The sequence below is a fragment of the Hyperoodon ampullatus genome (assembly GCF_949752795.1).
Source record: "Hyperoodon ampullatus genome assembly, chromosome: 1".
NCBI classification, from domain to species: domain Eukaryota; kingdom Metazoa; phylum Chordata; class Mammalia; order Artiodactyla; family Ziphiidae; genus Hyperoodon; species Hyperoodon ampullatus.
Genome location: NC_136914.1, coordinates 120,243,004 through 120,266,480, shown reverse-complemented (window position 1 = coordinate 120,266,480; position 23,477 = coordinate 120,243,004). Strand labels below are relative to the sequence as shown.

Sequence of the window (23,477 nt, the reverse complement as noted above, 5' to 3'; positions counted from 1 at the left end):
TATGCACCCAACATAGGAGCACCTCAATACATAAGGCAAATACTAACAGCCATAAAAGGGGAAATCGACAGTAACACAATCATAGTAGGGGACTTTAACACCCCACTTTCACCAATGGACAGATCATCCAAAATGAAAATAAATAAGGAAACACAAGCTTTAAATGATACATTAAACAAGATGGACTTAATTGATATTTATAGGACATTCCACCCAAAAACAACAGAATACACATTTTTCTCAAGTGCTCATGGAACATTCTCCAGGATAGATCATATCTTGGGTCACAAATCAAGCCTTGGTAAATTTAAGAAAATTGAAATTGTATCAAGTATCTTTTCCGACCACAATGCTATGAGACTAGACATCAATTACAGGAAAAGATCTGTAAAAAATACAAACACATGGAGGCTAAACAATACACTACTCAATAACGAAGTGATCACTGAAGAAATCAAAGAGGAAATTAAGAAATACTTAGAAACAAATGATAATGGAGACACGACGACCCAAAACCTATGGGACGCAGCAAAAGCAGTTCTAAGGGGGAAGTTTATAGCAATACAATCCCACCTTAAGAAACAGGAAACATTTCGAGTAAACAACCTGACCCTGCACCTAAAGCAATTAGAGAAAGAAGAACAAAAAACCCCCAAAGTTAGCAGAAGGAAAGAAATCATAAAGATCAGATCAGAAATAAATGAAAAAGAAATGAAGGAAACAATAGCAAAGATCAACCAAACTAAAAGCTGGTTCTTTGAGAAGATAAACAAAATTGACAAACCATTAGCCAGACTCATCAAGAAAAGAAGGGAGAAGACTCAAATCAGTAGAATTAGAAATGAAAAAGGAGAAGTAACAACTGACACTGCAGAAATACAAAAGATCATGAGAGATTACTATAAGCAACTCTATGCCAATAAAATGGACAACCTGGAAGAAATGGACAAATTCTTAGAAATGCACAACCTACCAAGACTGACTCAGGAAGAAATAGAAAATATGAATAGACCAATCACAAGCACTGAAATTGAAACTGTGATTAAAAATCTTCCATCAAACAAAAGCCCAGGACCAGATGGCTTCACAGGCGAATTCTATCAAACATTTAGAGAAGAGCTAACACCCATCCTTCTCAAACTCTTCCAAACAATATCAGAGGAAGGAACACTCCCAAACTCATTCTACGAGGCCACCATCACCTTGATACCAAAACCAGGCAAGGATGTCACAAAGAAAGAAAACTACAGGCCAATATCACTGATGAACATAGATGCAAAAATCCTCAACAAAATACTAGCAAACAGAATCCAACAGCACATTAAAAGGATCATACACCATGATCAAGTGGGGTTTATTCCAGGAATGCAAGGATTCTTCAATATACGCAAATCAATCAATGTGATACACCATATTAACAAGTTGAAGGAGAAAAACCATATGATCATCTCAATAGATGCAGAGAAAGCTTTCGACAAAATTCAACACCCATTTATGATAAAAACCCTGCAGAAAGTAGGCATAGAGGGAACTTTCCTCAACATAATAAAGGCCATATATGACAAACCCACAGCCAGCATCGTCCTCAATGGTGAAAAACTGAAACCATTTCCACTAAGATCAGGAACAAGACAAGGCTGCCCACTCTCACCACTCTTATTCAACATAGTTTTGGAAGTTTTAGCCACAGCCATCAGAGAAGAAAAGGAAATAAAAGGAATCCAAATTGGAAAAGAAGAAGTAAAGCTGTCACTGTTTGCAGATGACATGATACTATACATAGAGAATCCTAAAGATGCTACCGAAAAACTACTAGAGCTAATCAATGAATTTGGTAAAGTAGCAGGATACAAAATTAATGCACAGAAATCTCTGGCATTCCTGTACACTAATGATGAAAAATCTGAAAATGAAATCAAGAAAACACTCCCATTTACCATTGCAACAAAAAGAATAAAATATCTAGGAATAAACCTACCTAAGGAGACAAAAGACCTGTATGCAGAAAATTATAAGACACTGATGAAAGAAATTAAAGATGATTTAAATAGATGGAGAGATATACCATGCTCCTGGATTGGAAGAATCAATATTGTGAAAATGACTCTACTACCCAAAGCAATCTACAGATTCAATGCAATCCCTATCAAACTACCACTGGCATTTTTCACAGAAGTAGAACAAAAAATTTCAAAATTTGTTTGGAAAAACAAAAGACCCCGAATAGCCAAAGCAATCTTGAGAACGAAAAACGGAGCTGGAGGAATCAGGCTGCCTGACTTCAGACTATACTACAAAGCTACAGTAATTAAGACAGTGTGGTACTGGCATAAAAACAGAAAGATAGATCAGTGGATCAGGATAGAAAGCCCAGAGATAAACCCACGCACATATGGCCAACTTATCTTTGATAAAGGAGGCAGGAATGTACAGTGGAGAAAGGACAGTCTCTTCAATAAGTGGTGCTGGGAAAACTGGACAGGGACATGTAAAAGTATGAGATTAGATCATTCCCTAACACCATACACAAAAATAAGCTCAAAATGGATTAAAGACCTAAATGTAAGGCCAGAAACTATCAAGCTCTTAGAGGAAAACATAGGTAGAACACTCTATGACATAAATCACAGCAAGATCCTTTTGGACCCACCTCCTAGAGAAATGGAAATAAAAACAAAGATAAACAAATGGGACCTAATGAAACTTCAAAGCTTTTGCACAGCAAAGGAAACCATAAACAAGACCAAAAGACAACCCTCAGAATGGGAGAAAATATTTGCAAATGAAGCAACTGACAAAGGATTAATCTCCAAAATTTATAAACAGCTCATGCAGCTCAATAGCAAAAAAACAAACAACCCAATCCAAAAATGGGCAGAAGACTTAAATAGGCATTTCTCCAAAGAAGATATACAGACTGCCAACAAACACATGAAAGAATGCTCAACATCATTAATCATTAGAGAAATGCAAATCAAAACTACAATGAGATATCATCTCACACCAGTCAGAATGGCCATCATCAAGAAATCTAGAAACAATAAATGCTGGAGAGGGTGTGGAGAAAAGGGAACACTCTTGCACTGCTGGTGGGAATGTGAATTGGTACAGCCACTATGGAGAACAGTATGGAGGTTCCTTAAAAAACTAAAAATAGAACTACCATATGACCCAGCAATCCCACTACTAGGCATATACCCTGAGAAAACCATAATTCAAAAAGAGACATGTACCAAAATGTTCATTGCAGCTCTATTCACAATAGCCCGGAGCTGGAAACAACCTAAGTGTCCATCATCGGATGAATGGATAAAGAAGATGTGGCACATATATACAATGGAATATTACTCAGCCATAAAAAGAAACGAAACTGAGCTATTTGTAATGAGGTGGATAGACCTAGAGTCTGTCATACAGAGTGAAGTAAGTCAGAAAGAGAAAGACAAATACCGTATGCTAACACATATATATGGAATTAAAAAAAAAAAAATGTCATGAAGAACCTAGGGGTAAAACGGGAATAAAGACACAGACCTACTTGAGAATGGACTTGAGGATATGGGGAAGGGGAAGGGGAAGCTGTGACAAAGGGAAAGAGAGGCATGGACATATATACACTACCAAACGTAAGGTAGATAGATAGTGGGAAGCAGCCGCAGAGCACAGGGAGATCAGCTCGGTGCTTTGTGACCGCCTGGAGGGGTGGGATGGGGAGGGTGGGAGGGAGGGAGATGCATGAGGGAGGGGATGTGGGAACAGATGTATATGTATGACTGATTCACTTTGTTATAAAGCAGAAACTAATAAATAAAAAAAAAAAAAAAAAAAAAGCTGAAGCCTTCTGCTTTCCTTTGTTTAGAATCAATCAATCCCATCTCCAACACATCCTTAAAAGCTGAAAAAGCTGCCAGGCCTGAGAAGGGCTCTGCCCTTGTGCTGTGCTAGGCTGACACTCCCTGCGACCACCCATCAGCAGGACTCTGCCACACAGCCTCACTCCTGGGTGACCTTGACTCCCGGGTGACCTTGACATGTCGAGTCAGCAGCACCAGACAGCCGGCAGCAGGTGGGCAGGTGGAGCCCTTCCGGCAGGCGCCCGGTCAATTTCACTACTCTGCACTTTCTAGATTCTGTAACTGCTCAGCAGGATGGCACAGGACTCTGAGTAAAATTACGCATTGCAGCATAATGAATAATAAGCTCAAACCTGCGCTATCTGAGAAATTCAACACACTGGAGTTCCTCAAAAGCGGCCTACTTCTGGAATACGTTTGCATAATCGCTCACCACCACACCCAAAGTGTCAAACCTTACCCCTGGGTACGAGTGTGTGAGCTTTCTCATCCGTCAGCAAAACAGCAGGATGGGGCCAAGTTCATCATTTAGTGTTGCAGACATAACAGCATTCAGACATAGACCTGGGTTTCCAGTTGAGCAAATCCAAGGCCGAGAAGGGAGGTGGAAGGACTGATTAAGACACAGGGCGTATCAGCCAGAGGGCGAGGGAGGCTCAGACTCCTGTCTGCCACTCCACCCTTCTCTGGAATTCTAGACTATTTAGACTCACAGAATTACGGTGCTAAAGGTCTTACCTTCATGCTGTCATCCTTCCAAATAGAATTATGAAGGAAGGATCCCTTCGATAAAAGCCGTCACTTGCTTTTATTATGAGTCTCTCAATTTCAAGTGACAGAAAACACAACTGGAAACGGCTTAAGCAAAATCTGGAACTCACTGGTTCACACAGCTGAAAGGTCAATGGAGCCCAGCTGGACTCAGGGGCTAGGGTGCGTGGTGTCATCAGGAATCATCCTCCACGTCCCTCGGCCCTGCCCGTTTGCTGTGTTCTCAGGCCAGTTCACACCTCGTGGGAACAAAAAGGCTGCCAGCAGCATTAGGCTTGCATCTCACACTACCAAGCCCAGTGGGAAAGACGATTCTCCTCCCCTGCAGGCCTGCCACACCCCAAGTCCCAGGCAGAAACAATCCCTCTCTAGAACTCTGGGTTTCACACATTGCCTTTCTCTTGCCTTTTTGGCCACGGTCTCACCTGCTCATCTGTTTCTTGCTTAACTGTGGCCTGAAGTCCAGGAAAATGTTTACACAGGGCTCAGTTTTACTAGAGTGGAATGAAAGGTGAGGCAGGCTGCCGGCTGTACATCCACAGACTCAGCCCACGTGTCCCCAGCCACCTGGCTGAGATTTACGGATACTAAACTCTGAGCTCCTGTGGCTCGTCAGTCTGCCTGGATACCTCCACTTCGTTCTACATAACTAAGAATGTTTCTTGCTGGTTTCTCTTCACCTCTATCACTTTTGGAAATTTTGAGACTTGGTCCGATTTCCCACCCTGGCTGCGCTTGTAAGTCCCGGGATGCACTGCCTCCTCACACGTGACCTAAACCGTGTCAATCCCGAAACACGCCTCGTTTATCAATAGACACACATATGGAACCTCAAAGTGACTCCCAGGCATTTTTAAATTGCTCAGAACTCCCAGATTTATATATGCATCAGCCTCGGAGTCCCTTCCGGGAGGAGGATTCCCTAAGACCTATCATCAGCCCCCAGGAAAAGTGAGGGCGTTTCCTGATCCTTTTCATAGGCCTATCAAGTTACTTAACAGCCCGGCAAGGTCTGGAACCTGGGCACCCTGGTGCCTCACGTCACTGGTGGTCCTCGGTCTCCCAGTGGGAGAGGCTCCCAATCCCTGCTCTGGAAATACCGGAGGCAGCAGGCCACACCCAAGGGGCCGCCCCTCTGCCTCCCTGCTCAGGGTCCGGGGCTGCGGAGAAGCAGGCGGGGCTGAAGCTCCCAACAGACCGGGACCTCGGGGAGGAGCACCTCGGCGCCATGCTCAGGGATGCGGGAGCATCGCAAGGTCCCTGCAGAATCAGCGAAAGACAAACTCGCCAGCGATGGTCCACACCTGGCCAGGTGGCCCCTCACCACCTCCTGCCGAGCCTGCGGAGGGGCTCCAAGCCCCTGAGCTGCAAGGCTCCTGTGGTCTAGTCATCAGTGAGACAGCTCAGCAGAGGAACTGGAGAGTGGCCTTGGGAGAGTCGTGCTGGTTTTGACTTGGGTCACTTTGGACCTGACTGAGGGCAGAGGAGAGTTTTGGGACCAACGCCTGCTTCTGAGGAGGTGACAGGGAGCATGGCCACCTCTGCCACACCTGGCGCTGCCCCCCACAGAGAGAGGATGCACAGAGCTCCTCTAGGGACCCAGAGAAGGCCTTTCTGGAGTGAGGCACACAGGGACCCTAGGCCCCGGGCTACAGCCGCCTTCCCTTCCAGACAGGCTCTTGTGACCACCATACCTCTCGAGTCAAGAGCAAATGCTTTAACTGACAGTCACTGGTTTTTTTGTTTTATGGGTTTTGGGGATTTTTTTTTTTTTTTTGCTGTGGGAGATATTTTGAGAGGCTTCAGGACACAATGGAAAGGGCTTGAAATAAGGCCAGACCTGGTTAATATCTTGGATCGGCCACTGACTGATTCTGTGACTTTGGGCAAGTTACTGAACTTCCCTGAGTCTCCTTTTTCTGATCTGCGAAATGAGAAAAATGAAATTCTACTTCCAAAGTGGGTGTCAGGATGGGAATGAATATATCTGAGCAGGTGAGCAGGTGTTCACTAATTACAGAAAGATGATGATCACTCCTGTTACTGCTGCATTGTTCCTACTGCCTTTATTACATTTAATAGTAATATATCCAGGGCCCAACACACTCCTAGGTGTGCATCCGAGAGCTCTAATAGCCCTAAGACATCTGATGAGGGAGCTTCATGACTTTATCTCCACAGTAAATTTGTCCAGGTGCTTTGAAAACATATCCAAATAAATTGGGGGGTAGCTTAATTGCGAGTTGAAATACGTAAAGCCCTCCCAGCATAACTGCAAATCTGAATTACAGTGCTGCATTTTACTATTAACACATAAGCCATATAATCTTCCTGCTTTATACTCAAAAAAGAATGCCTTTTGAGATGCTCAATGCTTTGCAGAAAGATCTACAAACCGTGCTTAAAACAGCTCACTGGGAAGAGAATATCCAGCAAAATCCTGCCCATTCTGAAAAAGGTAGAAAATAAAGTGTGAAGTTGAGAATTCCTTTTTTTGACTGCCTTAACCAAGTCAGGCATCCATGGCTCTGTACAGCTCATCAACATTAACAAATCATGAACAAAGACCCAGATGGTGACAGGCAAGCCCATGTGCAGATAGCACAAGTGAGGGGGCTGGAGAGATGATGAAGGACAGCAGTGACATCGACTTCTATGGAATGGAATGTTGAGTTAAAGCCAAGAAGTTGAGAATTGATAGAGGAGATGTAAATTTCTGCTTTTCAGTAAAACACACACACATGCATGAGAGTGGGATGATGAAGACTTGGCTTGGCAATACTTGAGTAAAATAATTGCGAGGGTTTCAATTTTAAGAGGCATAAATGAGAGCAGAACATAGGACTCAGAGGAAGTAACAGGTCCCTCTACTATGAGCTGAGTAGGTGACACCTGGAGCAGTCTAAGGAGGGCACAGTCAGGGTCAACCCAGTAAACGACTGGATGAGGACGGCTGAGATGCTCAAGGTCTAGACCATTTCACACAAAAAACAGATAGGACTGTTAAGCCTGAAGCAGAGACCTGAGAAGGGAAGGAGAGCTGCCTTCAAACTAGTGAAGGATGGAATGTACAGGAGGCCCAAGGATGCGGGTTGCTCCAGGATCAGCAGGTGTATCCAGGTGACTGGGGTATCCGGTTGATGCCACAAGGAGCAGATTCAGAGCAATGAGAGCCCCGGCTGTGACTGACAAAGATCACATGGGCTGCCCAGTGAGACACAAGTCCTGCTCCACCCAGAGTAGGAGGAGGACTCCCTTCCGTGGATGGTACAGAGGGGATGCTGTAATTCCAAGCGTCCATGCTAGTCTCTCTTCTATATTACAAACCCAAGAAGGGGCTGGGAAGTAGCACAGTAAGATCCATGAGAGCTCACTGAGACTGGCTGAAGTATTCTGATCATCTCTTTTGTTGTTTGATAAACCACAAAAGACTGGCACTTTGAAGATCTTGTTTCTTCCACTAAGGCAGCTGTGATGCTCAAAGAACAGAACCTGGGCTCTGGGACTGGCTAAGGCCTCAGAATAAACACAGCACCTGATGGTGAAGACTAGTATTTATGGGGCATCTCACGGCACACTGGTTGTGGATGTGATGCTCCATGGTCTACACATGTATTCTTTCATGGGTTGATTGTGTTCTGCCATTTCAGAAATGATTTCAGGTAGGTTGCAAGGATACATAAAATACGTCTAGACTTAAATGAATTAAAAGTTGAAATGACAGCACACAGAAATATAGGGAAGGAAAACAAAATGGGTACAGGATTAATTTGGTGTTTATGACTTCTGGGAGGCACATAGAGACAGTCATCCCATTTTACACATGAGTCAACTGAGGCTCACAGGCTGAATAATTTCCTAAAGTCAAACACCTAACCAAGCATACCAGCTGGGATTTTATTCAAGGTCTGACTGACCACAAAGCTGGTGCTTTCTGATGGAACATCACTGCCTCAGGGAGAGCTGACGATGAAGTGACACTGATTATCTTCTTGCTGACTAGGGTGAGACCAAGGGCATGGAATGCAGAGTCAATTTTTTTACAGACCAATCACATAGAATGATTCCTATCTTAAAGCCCAGCACAGTGGCCTCAGATACATGCTTACTGCATACTTTTTGACAAGGATAATGCCCAGAACAATTTAACATTTTAAAACCAATCCAGAGAATATAATAGAAATGTAACAACCATGAAGCTCTATTTGCCCTTCAGGTAGCTGTTATGTGTGTCTCCTCATAGCTATGGTACTGAACATTTTATAGAAGACTTTTGATGTATGAAAGCAAAATCATTGTTAATGGGATTTTTCCTTCTTTAGGGCTGAAGACAGTTGACTCGTTTAGGAGTGAGACACTGGCTAAGATACCCAGGGCCATGAGTCAAATATATACTTTCCAGCCTAAACATCTGTTTCACGTTAATAACAAAGTTCAGTTATTTAGCAATGGTTTATATATAAAGAGAAGGATGATGAATCATAATATCAAAATGTGTTTCTAAAGCCTTTTTAAAATACTCTGAAAGGAGGCACCTCAAGATGGTGGAGGAATAAAACATGAAGATCACCTTCCTCCCCACAAATACATGAAAAGTACATCTACATGTGGAACAGCTCCTACAGAACACCTACTGAACGCTGGCAGAAGACCTCAGACTTCCCAAAAGGCAAGAAACTGTCCCCACGTGATCCAGGGACAACTTCCCCAGGAGAACACACGGCGCGCCTCAGGCTGTTGCAACGTCACGCCAGCCTCTACTGCTGCAGGCTCACCCCGCATCTGCACCCCTCCCTCCCCCACCCCGCCTAAGTGAGCCAGAGCCCCCTAATCAGATGCTGCTTTAACCCCGTCCTGCCTGAGCGAAGAACAGACGCCCTCAGGCGACCTACACGCAGAGGCGGGTCCAAATCCAAAGCTGAAGCCCAGGAGCTGTGCGAACAAAGAAGACAAAGGGAAATCTCTCCCAGCAGCCTCAGGAGCAGCGGATTAAATCACAATCACAATCACAATCTCCACAGTCAACTTGATGTACCCTGCATCAGTGGATTACCTGAATAGACAACGAATCGTCCCAAAATTGAGGCGATGGACTTTGGGAGCAACTGTAGACTTGGGGTTTGCTTTCTGCATCTAATTTGTTTCTGGTTTTATGTTTATCTTAGTTTAGTATTTAGAGCTTATTATCATTGGTAGATTTGTTAACTGATTTGGTTGCTCTCTTCCTTTTTTTTAATATATATGTATATATTTTTCCTTTTTCGCTTTCTGTGAGTGTGTATGTGTATGCTTCTTTGTGTGATTTTGTCTGTATAGCTTTGCTTTTGCCATTATTCCTAGGGTTCTGATTGTCTGTTTTTTGTTTTCTTAGGGTTTTTAAGTATAGTTTTTAGAACTTATCATTGGTGGATTTGTTTTTTGGATTGGTTCCTCTCTCTTTCTCTCTTTCTGTTTTTATTTATTACTTTTTAATATTTTTTATTTTAATAACTTTATTTTATTTACTTTTTTCCTTTCTTTCTTTTTTTTTTCTACCTTTTCCTCTGAGCCATGAGGCTGACAGGGTCTTGGTGCTCTGGCCGGGTATCAGGCCAGAGCCTCTGAGGTGGGAGAGCCAAGTTCAAGACACTGGTCCACCAGAGACATCCTGGCCCCAAGTAATATCAAACAGCAAAAGCTCTCCCAGAGATCTCCATCTCAACGCCAAGACCCAGCTCCACTCAACGACCAGCAAGGTACAGTGCTGGACACCCTATGCCAAACAACTAGCAAGACAGGAACACAACCCCATCCATTAGCAGAGAGGCTGCCTAAAATCATAATAAGGTCACAGACACCCCAAAACATAGCACTGGACGTGGTCCTGCCCACCAGAAAGACAAGATCCAGCCTCATCCACCAGAACACAAGCACCCGTCCCCCCCACCAGGAAGCCTACACAACCCACTGAACCAACCTTACCCACTGGGAGCAGACACCAAAAACAACGGGAACTACGAACTTGCAGCCTGCAAAAAGGAGACCCCAAACACAGTAAGATAAGCAAAATAAGACAGAGGAACACGCAGCAGATGAAGGAGCCAGGTAAAAACCCACGAGACCTAACAAATGAAGAGGAAATAGGCAGGGCTACCCTGGTGGCACAGTGGTTAAGAATCTGCCTGCCAATGCAGGGGACACGGGTTCAAGCCCTGGTCCAAGAAGATACCACATGCCACGGAGCAAGTAAGCCCGTGTGCCACAACTACTGAGCCTGTGCTTTAGAGCCCGTGTGCCGCAACTACTGAAGTCCGTGAGCCCCAACTACTGAGCCCATGAGCCACAACTACTGAAGCCCATGTGCCTAGAGCCCGTGATCCGCAACAAGAGAAGCCACCGCAATGAGAAGCCCGCGTACTGCAACAAAGAATAGACCCTGCTCGCTGCAACTAGAGAAAGCCTGTGCACAGCAACTAAGACCCAACGCAGCCAAAAATAAATAAATAAATAAATTGATTTAAAAAAAGAAACTAATACTTAAAAAAAAAAAAAGAGGAAATAGGCAGTCTACCTGAAAAAGAATTCAGATGATCCAAAATCTTGGAAACAGAATGGAGAATATACAAGAAATGTTTGACAAGGACCTAGAAGACCTAAAGAGCAAACAAACAATGATGAACAACACAATAAATGAAATTAAAAATTCTCTAGAAGGAATCAATAGCAGAATAACTGAGGCAGAAGAACAGATAAGTGACCTGGAAGATAAAATAGTGGAAATAACTACCGCAGAGCAAAATAAAGAAAAAAGAATGAAAAGAATTGAGGACAATCTCAGAGACCTCTGGGACAACATTAAACTCACCAACATTCGAATTATAGGGGTCCCAGAAGAAGAAGAGAAAAAGAAAGGGACTGAGAAAATATTTGAAGAGATTATAGTTGAAAACTTCCCTAATATGCGTAAGGAAATAGTCAATCAAGCCCAAGAAGCACAGAGAGTCCCTTACAGGATAAATCCAAGGAGAAACACGCCAAGACACATATTAATGAAACTATCAAAAATTAAATACAAAGAAAAAATATTAAAAGAAGCAAGGGAAAAGCAACAATTAACATAAAAGGGAATCCCGATAAGGTTAACAGCTGATCTTTCAGCAGAAACTCTGCAAGCCAGAAGGGAGTGGCAGGACATATTTAAAGTGATGAAAGGGAAAAACCTACAACCAAGATTACTCTACCCAGCAAGGATCTCATTCAGATTCGACGGAGAAATTAAAACCTTTACAGACAAACAAAAGCTAAGAGAATTCAGCACCACCAAACCAGCTTTACAACAAATGCTAATGGAACTTCTCTAGGCAGGAAACACAAGAAGGAAAAGACTTACAATAACAAACCCAAAACAATTATGAAAATAGTAATAGAAACATACATATCGATAACAACCTTAAATGTAAATGGATTAAATGCTCCAACCAAAAGACACATGCTTGCTGAATGGATACAAAAACAAGACCCATATATATGCTGTCTACAAGACCCACTTCAGACCTAGGGACACATACAGATTGAAAGTGAGGGGATGGAAAAAGATATTCCATACAAATGGAAATCAAAAGAAAGCTGGAGTAGCAATTCTCATACCAGACAAAATAGACTTTAAAATAAAGACTATTACAAGAGACAAAGAAGGACACTACGTAATGATCAAGGGATCAATCCAAGAAGAAGATATAACAATTGCAAATATTTATGCACCCAACATAAGAGTACCTCAATACATAAGGCAAATGCTAACAGCCATAAAAGAGGAAATCGACAGTAACACAATCATAGTAGGGGACTTTAACACCCCACTTTCACCAATGGACAGATCATCCAAAATGAAAATAAATAAGGAAACACAAGCTTTAAATGATACATTAAACAAGATGGACTTAACTGATATTTATAGGACATTACATCTATTACAAATGGAATGTAATTCCATTTGTAATCCAAAAACAGCAGATTACACTTTCTTCTCAATTGCTCATGGAACATTCTCCAGGATAGATCATATCTTGGGTCACAAATGAAGCCTTGGTAAATTTAAGAAAATTGAAATTGTATCAAGTATCTTTTCCAACCACAGCGTTATGAGACTAGATATCAATTACAGGAAAAAAATCTGTAAAAAATACAAACACATGGAGGCTAAACAATACACTACTAAATAACCAGGAGATCACTGAAGAAATCAGAGGAAATCAAAAAATACCTAGAGACAAATGACAATGAAAACACGGCGACCCAATACCTATGGGATGCAGCAAAAGCAGTTCTAAGAGGGAAGTTTATAGCAATACAATCCTACCTCAAGAAACAATAAATATCTAAAATAAACAACCTAACCTTACACCTAAAGCAATTAGAGAAAGAAGATCAAAAAACCCCCAAAGTTAGCAGAAGGAAAGAAATCATAAAGATCAGATCAGAAATAAATGAAAAAGAAATGAAGGATACGATAGGAAAGATCAATAAAACTAAAAGCTGGTTCTTTGAGAAGACAAACAAAATTGATAAACCATTAGCGAAACTCATCAAGAAAAAAGACTCAAATCAATAGAATTAGAAATGAAAAAGGAGAAGTAACAACTGACACTGCAGAAATACAGAGGATCATGAGACATTACTACAAGCAACTATATGCCAATAAAATGGAAAACCTGGAGGAAATGGACAAATTCTTAGAAAAGCACAACCTTCTGAGACTGAACCAGGAAGAAATAGAAAATAGAAACAGACCAATCACAAGCACTGAAATTGAAACTGTGATTAAAAGTCTTTCAACAAACAAAAGCCCAGGACCAGATGGCTTCACAGGTGAATTCTATCAAACATTTAGAGAAGAGCTAACACCTATCCTTCTCAAACTCTTCCAAAATATAGCAGAGGGAGGAACACTCCCAAACTCATTCTTTGAGGCCACCATCCCTCTGGTACCAAAACCAGACAAGAATGTCACAAAAAAAGAAAACTATAGGCCAATAACACTGATGAACATAGATGCAAAAATCCTCAACAAAATACTAGTAAACAGAATCCAACAGCACATTAAAGAATCATACACCATGATTAAGTAGGGTTTATCTGAGGGATGCTAGAATTCTTCAATGTATGCAAATCAATCAATGTGATACACCATATTAACAAATTGAAGGAGAAAGACCATATGATCATCTCAATAGATGCAGAGAAAGCTTTCGACAAAATTCAACACCAATTTATGATAAAAAACCCTCAGAATGTAGGCATAGAGCTAACTTACCTCAACATAATAAAGGCCAAACATGACAAACCCACGGCCAACATCATTCTCAATGGTGAAAAACAAACAATTTCCACTAAGATCAGGAACAAGACAAGGTTGCCCACTCTCACCACTAATATTCAACATAGTTTTAGAAGTTTTAGCCACAGCAATCAGAGAAGAAAAATAAATAAAAGGAATCCAAATCAGAAAAGAAGAAGTAAAGCTGTCACTGTTTGCAGATGACATGATACTATACATAGAGAATCCTAAAGATGCTACCAGAAAACTACTAGAGCTAATCAATGAATTTGGTAAAGTAGCAGGATACAAAATTAATGCACAGAAATCTCTTGCATTCCTATACACTAATGATGAAAAATCTGAAAGAGAAATTAAGGAAACACTCCCATTTACCATTGTAACAAAAAGAATAAAATACCTAGGAATAAACCTACCTAAGGAGACAAAAGACCTGTATGCAGAAAACTATAAGACACTGATGAAAGAAATTAAAGATGATACAAACAGATGGAGAGATATACCATATTCCTGGATTGGAAGAATCAACACTGTGAAAATGATTATACTACCCAAAGCAATCTACAGATTCAATGCAATCCCTATCAAACTACCAATGGCATTTTTCACAGAACTAGAACAAAAAATTTCACAATTTGTATGGAAACACAAAAGACCCCAACAGCCAAAACAGTCCTGAGAAACAGAAACGGAGCTGGAGGAATCAGGCTCCCGGACTTCAGACCATTCTACAAAGCTACAGTAATCAAGATAGTATGGTACTGGCACAAAAACAGAAATATAGATCAGTGGAACAGGATAGAAAGCCCAGAGATAAACCCATGCACATATGGCCACCGTATCTTTGACAAAGGAAGCAAGAATATACAGTGGAGAAAAGACAGCCTCTTCAATAGTGGTGCTGGGAAACCTGGACAGCTACATGTAAAAGAATAAAATTAAAACACTCCCTAACACCATACACAAAAATAAACTCAAAATGGATTAAAGACCTAAACGTAAGGCCAGACACTATAAATCTCTTAGAGGAAAACACAGGCAGAACACTCCATGACATAAATCACAGCAAGATCTTTTTTGACCCACCTCCTAGAGAAATGGAGATAAAAACAAAAATAAACAAATGAGACCTATTGAAACTTAAAAGCTTTTGCAGCAAAGGAAACCATAAACAAGACGAAAAGACCACCCTCAGAATGGGAGAAAATATTTGCAAACAAAGCAACTGACAAAGGATTAATCTCCAAAATATACAAGCAGCTCATGCAGCTCAATATCAGAAAAAAAAAACAACCCAATCCAAAAATGGGCAGAAGACCTAAATAGACATTTCTCCAAAGAAGATATACAGATTGCCAACAAACACATGAAAGGATGCTCAACATCACTAATCATTAGAGAAATGCCAATCAAAACTACAATGAGGTATCACCTCACACCCGTCAGAATGGCCATTATCAAAAAATCTACAAACAATAAATGCTGGAGAGGGTGTGGAGAAAAGGCAACCCTCCTGCACTGTTGGTGGGAATGTAAATTGATACAGTCACTATGGAGAACAGTATGGAGATTCCTTAAAAAACTAAGAATAGAACTACTATACGACCCAGCAATCCCACTACTGGGCATATACCCTGAGAAAACCATAATTCAAAAAGAGTCATGTACCACAATGTTCATTGCAGCTCTATTTACAATAGCCAGGACACGGAAGGAACCTAAGCGTCCATCGACAGATGAATGGATAAAGAAGATGTGGCACGTATATATAATGGAATATTACTCAGCCATAAAAAGAAACAAAAGTGAGCTATTTGTAGTGAGGTGGATGGGCCTAGAGTCTGTCATACAGAGTGAAGTAAGTCAGAAAGAGAAAGACAAATACCGTATGCTAACACATATATATATGGAGTCTAAAATGGTTCTGAAGAACCTAGGGGCAGGACAGGAATAAAGACGCAGACATAGAGAATGGACCTGAGGACACGGCGGATAGGAAGGGTAAGCTGGGACGAAGTTGAGAGAGTGACATTGACATATATACACTACCAAATGTAAAACAGATAGCTAGTGGGAAGCAGCTGCATAGCACGGGGAGATCAGCTCAGTGCTTTGTGTCCACCTAGAGGGGTGGGATAGGGAGGGTGGGAAGGAGTTGCAGGAAGGAGGGGATATGGGGATATATGTATACGTATAGTTGATTCACTTTGTTATACAGCAGAAACTAACACAACAATGTAAAGCAATTATACTCCAATGAAAATGTTAAAAAAAAATACTCTGACATAAGGGGATTTATAAACACCAGGCACTATTATTACAGTGCATTTGCTATTGTTGCCTGTAAATTAAATGGAGACACCAGGCAGAACTCATCAAGACCAATTTTAAAGACCTTCTTAGTTAAGAACAGTTTAATAGTGCACAGCCTGATGGTGGCGAATGAAATCCAGATTACGATTTCCTTTCCCTTTTACGTAATATTATTGGATTTAATTCATTTAAGAAATAGTTACAGAACATCTTCTGTGTGCGTGGCCCCGTAGGGACACAAAGATGAAAAAAAACAAGTCCAGGCTTGGAGGTAGAGTCAGTCCACACCAATCCTTGGTACAATTTACTGATGGTCACAGAGCAAATTTATTTTCCAAAGGTGGCCACTACAGTACCTCTCATCCGACAAGTCCTTCCTGAACCTTCCATTCATCCTCAGGAGGTGGAACATGATTCCCCTCCTTGTGAGTCTGTGTGCGTGTGGGTGGAAGGGCACTCGGTGAGAAGGGCACAGCCGAGGGAGGGCTGGGAATGAAAAATCCACAATATGTGATGTATGAAATAGTACTGTGGGAGATTAGGACGGAGGTGAGGTGGGTCTATATTTGTGCTGTCCTATATGATAGCCTCGAGTCACATGCGGCTACTTAAATGTAAACGAATTAAAATTCAATAGAATTAAAACTTCAGCCACACTAGCCCTGTTCCAGGTGCTGGGAGGGCTCCCATATTGCACAAGGTAGATACAGAGCAGTTACATCAGGGCTGGGCTCTGAGGTACGTCTCCTTGTCGCCCAGGCAGCAGTGTCCCACTGCGGGCTTCTGAGACAGTGGGACCTGGTGCTGTGTCTGGGGAATCAACCAGAGACAGGTTAGTTAGGCGGGCAGAAGATACGTTTGTCACCAGCCCCCAGTGAGGAGTAGCGTTGGAGAACAAAAAGTCTGTGGATTTCAAGACAGCCCAGGCTGGGGAAAACAGACGGGCCAGAGTCACCAGGTAGCTGGTGATTTACTTATCGGTTCCATAGAGTTTGAAACGGTTCCGTTACAGTACAGGGCTAGCTGGAGACTTGCAAAAACCAAAGGCAGCTTTAGGTTTGGAAGAAAAATCAAAGGACTGGAAAGTGAAGGAGCAGGGGTGGAAAGGAAGAGGAGGCCAGGAGAAGGGACGGCAAGTGCCCCTCATCACACCCCCAGGGTGGGGCTGGCGACCATGGTACCCATTGGCAGATCGTGCTCACTGTCCTGAGAGGGGAGAATATCTCTCAGTCAGTGGCAGGACAACGAGTAAACAATTAATCAATTAACCTAACAACTGCTTCTCTGTATCGGACTGAAAAGAAAGCGGTAGGAGCAGCTACAGAGACACTCACAAATAAGAACGGGAAAAGTCATTAGTGTGTGAAATAAAAACCAACAGTTTCAGATGCAGAGAATGGGCTTTCCAGAGGGCTTGCAGGGATCCAGATGAGATTTCCTGCCATTTCTTTTCCTGGTACCCACCACTCTTACTCTCCTCAATTCCATCACTGATCTTTTAAGCAGATGACCGCAGGGCTCTGTATTCTGAGGCTTAACACAAGTTGACAAGAGACTTTCAGCTGGCTGCATTCGGCATCAGCATCTCTCCCCACCCCTCAGTGGGACTCTGAACATTTTCCGCACCTTGGCTCCTTCAGAGAGACCTAGGAAAGGCAGGATGTCCTTATGCATTGCCACAGACTCTGCTGTCCCCTTCTCATCCTAGCACAGCCGACCAAAGCCCTGACATGCAACAGAGCGCTACACTGGGGGAAAGAATGGATCACAACATCATCAATTCTTTGTGAGACTGAATAAGGAAACACTGTAGCAGCCCAGACTTTTAAGTAACGCACATAAACAGACAATTCAGACCTCGGTGTACGGTGCCGAGCAGGTAGCTGAATCTTGGCAGGGAGTACGGTGCCGAGCAGGTAGCTGAATCTTGGCAGGGAGGAGGCTAAATAAGAAAATGCCAAACTTGCGTTGCACGGGCGTTAGGATGTCTCCCCTCAGTAAAAGCATCTCACAAAGATTTCTCCGTTCCCCTTTCTACTGGGGAAGCTTAATACCCCCTCCAGCTCAAAGGGGATGCGTTTTGCTTATCAACGTCCCCCCCCCGGCCCAAAACACTGGTTCCTAATTTATCTGAGAATAGGAGACAAAAAGAAATCTTTTGTGTTACAGAGCACGTATAAAATATCTTGCACTTTCCTGCATAGTTAAAAGCACACGAGATTGCCACACTTCTTATTCACAAGCGTTTGCACTTTCCAGAAGTGCGATTGTTTTAGAGCTCCACAAAGGTCCCCCAAATTGTTTTCTCCTTAAAAAGCATAAAGACAAGCCAGTGCTGGTGGTTTTCTTTTCCTTCTGACTCTGTAAATCTCTTTAGACAAATGCCAAAGAGGACTCTTGTTTACATGTACATTTCAAGACGGCTTCACTTGTACAGCAAAAAGCCCACCTCTCTTAAAAGATGAGGAATCTGTGGGACACACAAGGGGCCTTCCCCACCTCTTGGTGGTCTCCCAGCACTGGCTTACCTTGGGGTGCTCCAGTTTGGTTGGATTTCCCCAGGACACGTAAATGTGAGGTCCTGGGGATGGGATACCTGTTAGCATGGGTCAGGTAGGGACAGGGATTCCATGCAGGGCAGTCAGAGAAGAATTCCACCAGCGCAGGCCAGCATGATGCTTACTTTGTTCTAGGTGCTTTAGGTCTATTAACTCATATTCTCCCCACAAGGCTGTGAAGTAGGCCTTATTCCTTTGCCCCCATTTTACAGAAGAGGAGAAAGGCCTTGAGGTCACCAGCACCGAGGGTAGAGGCGAGGTGTGAGCCCAGGCAGGCTGGCAGCCCAGGCTGTGTTTTCATCACGACGCCCTACCACCTACCCCAGAAGGACACGCATCTTCCGTGCATATAAACCATCTAACCACACAGATCTCCTCACTTAACACTGGCCTCTGTGAGATGTGAAAGGCGTGTTGTAAAGTAGCAGAGCAGTAGAAAAGGTAGACACGTTACAGAAGATGGATTAGGGCTTGGACACAAAAGCCCAGGTATGGCTAGTAAATTAGGGCAAATGAGATCTGCAACAGAAGACGAGCCCAGCTGGAGACAGGCTGGCTCGCCCCACCTCCTCCTCTGGCTGTTCTCAGGCCCTCCCCCGACAAATCATTAACAACTCTTGAAAGTTACTCAGTTACCCATCACTCCTCCCTTCCCACCACTCCTGAAAAAATCACTGCCCTGGCTTCATCACTGTTTGCTTAAGGAAATTTATGACTGACTGGTCTAAACAGTCAAGACAAAGTGCAGAAATCATCTTCTACAAGTTTAATGATGCTCAGAAAAAATGGCATGCTCTCCTATGTTGAGCTGTGATGCACGTACACTTGTACATGACATGTATATTTCGAAGGCCCACAGAAGGGAGCCGTGGCCCCCAGGGGTAATTTCATCCAATGACAGGACCACGGCTCCTGAGACAACCTCTCTGAGGGCAACTGCTGAGAGTGGGTGGTGATATCTCACTTTCCTTCACAACTGGTGAAACCTAGACTAGCACCTGACTGCAAATTTGCCATCAGTTAGGCTTGGTCCAGAGCCTGGAAGCCCCCGTGCTGAGCGGATAACTGGGTGGGTGGAGGGAGCTTGCTAGGGCTGCCCCACAGGAGGGCAAAGCATGAAGCCTGGACTTTTCATAGACAAAGGTCAAGGAGCATCCTGAACATGAATCCTAGGAAAGCAAGTCAGCAATGATTTTAGGATCTTACTTGTAGTTTTTCTCCCAGAATTTCACTGGTCTGACGTACGATGTGATAAAAATGACACTCCCGAGAAACGGGCTCAGTGGAGTAGAAAAGATCGACGTGGCAAACGCCTGAAAGAAAAGTATGGCAGAATCTGAGGATTTTGAGTTAAGGAAAAAAAGAAGTGTTCATGGTTATTCTTCTACATAGTATTTGCATTCTGACTAGTTTATACAAAAGCTATTTTCTCACCAAGGAAAGAAAGAAGGGCCTACCCATGATCTCTCTATGTACATATTTGGAAATATAAAACTTTCAATAATATCCTGCTAGGTCTCATTTCACCACCATGAAAACCAAATGATTCTCATAAAAATCCCAGCAGTCTCAGCATGATTTGTGGCAAAGATTTAATATCTAAGATTTGAAAAGAACAGTTTCTTTTTACTGAGATATTGTTAGCTGAACCAAACACACTGTGGTACATTTACTAAAGTATCAAGCAGCTTTATAAATAATTTAAATTAAATTACACTTTGAAAGTAAATAAATAGCATTGTTTGGGAAAGAATCTTTTCCCACTGTTCAAAAATATGTATTTTTTTATCATACACTGAACACCAATGTCTCAATTCAACTCATGTCTGGTTTATAAGCTAAAAATGTGTATACAAGTCACAGCATGCTGTAGGCTAAGTCACCTCCCTAGCACTCTGTATGGGTTTCCCACTTCTTGGCATGCCTCAGTTTTACACACTCTGATCAGAAATTTACATTTGCTCAATATTAAAATTAGTATGGCTCTCACTTTTGGCTTAAGCCCAACTAATTGATCTCTGGAAATCTGGGGGAGGTGCCAGAAGGGCTGGTCCCTCCCCAGTCTCACTCCATCATTGGAAAACTTCTCCCCACTGTCAATCACGGGGCCTTTGATTTGTTAAAGCCAGAGGGAACAGAGGTGGCAGAGGTCAGTGGGGGGCCAGAGGGCCCAGGTTTTACATATGCACATGGTTCCTTGTTCTTCAGGGTGAGGGCTGGGAGGGTTCTACTGCAGGTCTGACCTGATCTCCTACAAGGCTGATTTTCCCACCTGGAAGGGGACGTGGCTGCACAAATGGAGGTCTTGTTTTTTAGCCCATGTTTAAAAAGTTCTGGCAGAAAGTAAGAAATGCCTAAATGTCTGTCACAGATAGGAAGATTCTGTGTTTCATTACCTACCAGAGCACAGAAGGGCTTTCCCATATTATCAGTGGCAGGGCTTAGTTATGTGATACGGACCCTCACAGCTCCACTTACATGTAAATACAAAGAAGGGAGTGAGCCTTGCTTGTCTACAGGCACTTCCCAGTGCATTTGCATAGATTTAAGCTCAGAGTTTTCCTTCAGGGGTAGCTGTGTCATTTTTTTTTCAATTTGCTATTTATTTCCAAACATCTTCAGAAGTGAAATAACACATCTTCCATCAATAGTGTTGAATTGTTTGTGTATCAAAAAGATCTCGACTGTGCTAAAATTTCAATCTGATTCCTTTTATTTTGACCTAGGTTCAAAGGCAGAACTCCAGAATAAGGAGCTACTGTGGTATCTATCATCACCCAACAGTTTCTTCTTCATCGGGAAGCTGGAAAGATCTAAATACCTCTGCCACAAAACATACCAGTGTAACTGTTCCCCTTGTCACAGGAAGAAAAAAAGAACATCATGGGAGATGTCATCGAAGGAACGTACTGAAAAAACCTGAGAAAGCAGAGCGGGGTCACAGGGGAGATTCCTGAGGGAGGGTGTTGGGTGACAGGGGCACTGTGGCGTCTGCAGAAGATCCAGGACAAAGTTAAGTGGAGCTGGGGCTGGGTAGGAGGCTGCGTGGGCCGGCACTGCCGTTCTTTTTGATTCTAAACATTTCCCCAAAGATTATGTTATCCGTTTTTTAAATGCCAGAAACAGTTATCCAGAAATTAAGAAACGAGGAAAAGAGCGCTAGCCTATAAATAAAGTTCAAACTTGGGAGGAAAGGAAATGAAGCTTCATAGGTCAGAGGTAGGGCAGAAGTGAATAGATGGCCTCAAAGGTTAGTTTATTTAAGGAAGATCAGAAAAGAAATATAGCGCTCTTGGGGAAATACGCAAGATCGTGACTGTAATGGCTAAGGCAGTCCCGAGAAATATGCAGCCTTCTTTATTTTTTGAGAGCCAAGAGGTGGGCCAAAGGGCTAGATAGAGACTCCTTAAAAAGCTTCAGGTTTATCTGAGTACATTTAAAATGAAAATATCAATGTTAATACTTAAAAAAAGTAACTGGAAGCTTGAAAGGATGTACCAAATAGAAAGCGGCCTTTCCCATACACACATTTAACAGAGCTAATACAGCTAAGTCTGTCTAATTATTAGAAAACAATGGTGTTGCATGCTCTCTACACATATTAAAAGGGTGAGCATGCCTATCTTTCCCTGGAGGTTACAAGCTCAGAAACTAACAGAGGCTACCGAGGGAGAAAACATGCTAGGACTGGAAAAAGCAATTTAATAAACAGTGCCCCGCTGGCCTGAAAGTTAATTCAATTCCAAAATGGAGCAAATTAGCCCCTTCTCAAAGCCAGGATGGAACCCACAGCTTCTTAATAGAGTGATAAAATCATTAACATTTCAAAATTAGTCAAGATCCAGGGCTGGCATTTAGGAACCTGATAGCCTTGTCTTGATGGCATATATATCTGGTTTCTTAAACGAGTTCATTATATCCTGCACAGTATGATGTTGGGCTCCACATAGCAAATAGCTACCTTCACAACTGATCCAGGATGGGGAAGTGTCTTTGGGTGATGGGGTAGGGGCGCTGGAAGTCCTGGAAACCATCACACAACTGTAGTGGTCAGGCTCCATGGCCACCTCGAAGGGTCGATAACTTAGCAGAGGCAGGAGGTGGGTTTCACTGACGGGAACAGTTTTAGGCACAAAGCACTGGGATCAACTGTATTCTAAAACTAAATGCCCAATAAAATCTGCATCTCAGATGTGTTCAATTTCTCAAGAGAACCAGTCCATCCATCGCGAAAGTACTTAGATTTAATGCCCACTGTGCTCAATCTGAGAGGGATGCCAGTGCTGCCTTTATCCTTAGAGGAGATATTAAGTGCCAGATACCATGTGTTTGTGTGTGACCCCTCAACACACATAAAGGTCAGGTAATTGAAAGTTACAGCTTCCAGAACAGTTTTAATTCGGCTATGGAACTACAGGAGTAATTAGTATTACCGGACTCATCCAACAAGGCATAAGGGGCCACAAGAAATGCTACAGATCTATGTAAGACCAAAGTTAGAATAAAATTGGGAACCACCACTTCAAGTTTTAAGTTCTTTGTGCAACTCCTCAACTGCAAATTTACATCCGTCTCATCATTTTCATCTAATAAACAGGCTTTAAATTCTAGACAGGATACCCGAGACACACACCAGAAATAAATAAAAATCCCCTGACTCTTTCA

General features: G+C 42.5%; 1 protein-coding gene across 1 annotated transcript in view; it reads right to left on the bottom strand.

The window, feature by feature from the left end:
* The window catches only part of PCNX2 (pecanex 2), a gene marked incomplete at its 3' end in the record, with an annotated part of 308,773 nt that overhangs the window by 73,429 nt on the left and 211,867 nt on the right, over positions 1-23,477 (bottom strand). The window contains exon 23 of the mRNA XM_079712418.1: positions 20,019-20,148. Within this exon, the coding sequence (XP_079568544.1) occupies positions 20,019-20,148 (130 nt within the window). The remainder of the gene's footprint in view (positions 1-20,018; positions 20,149-23,477) is intronic.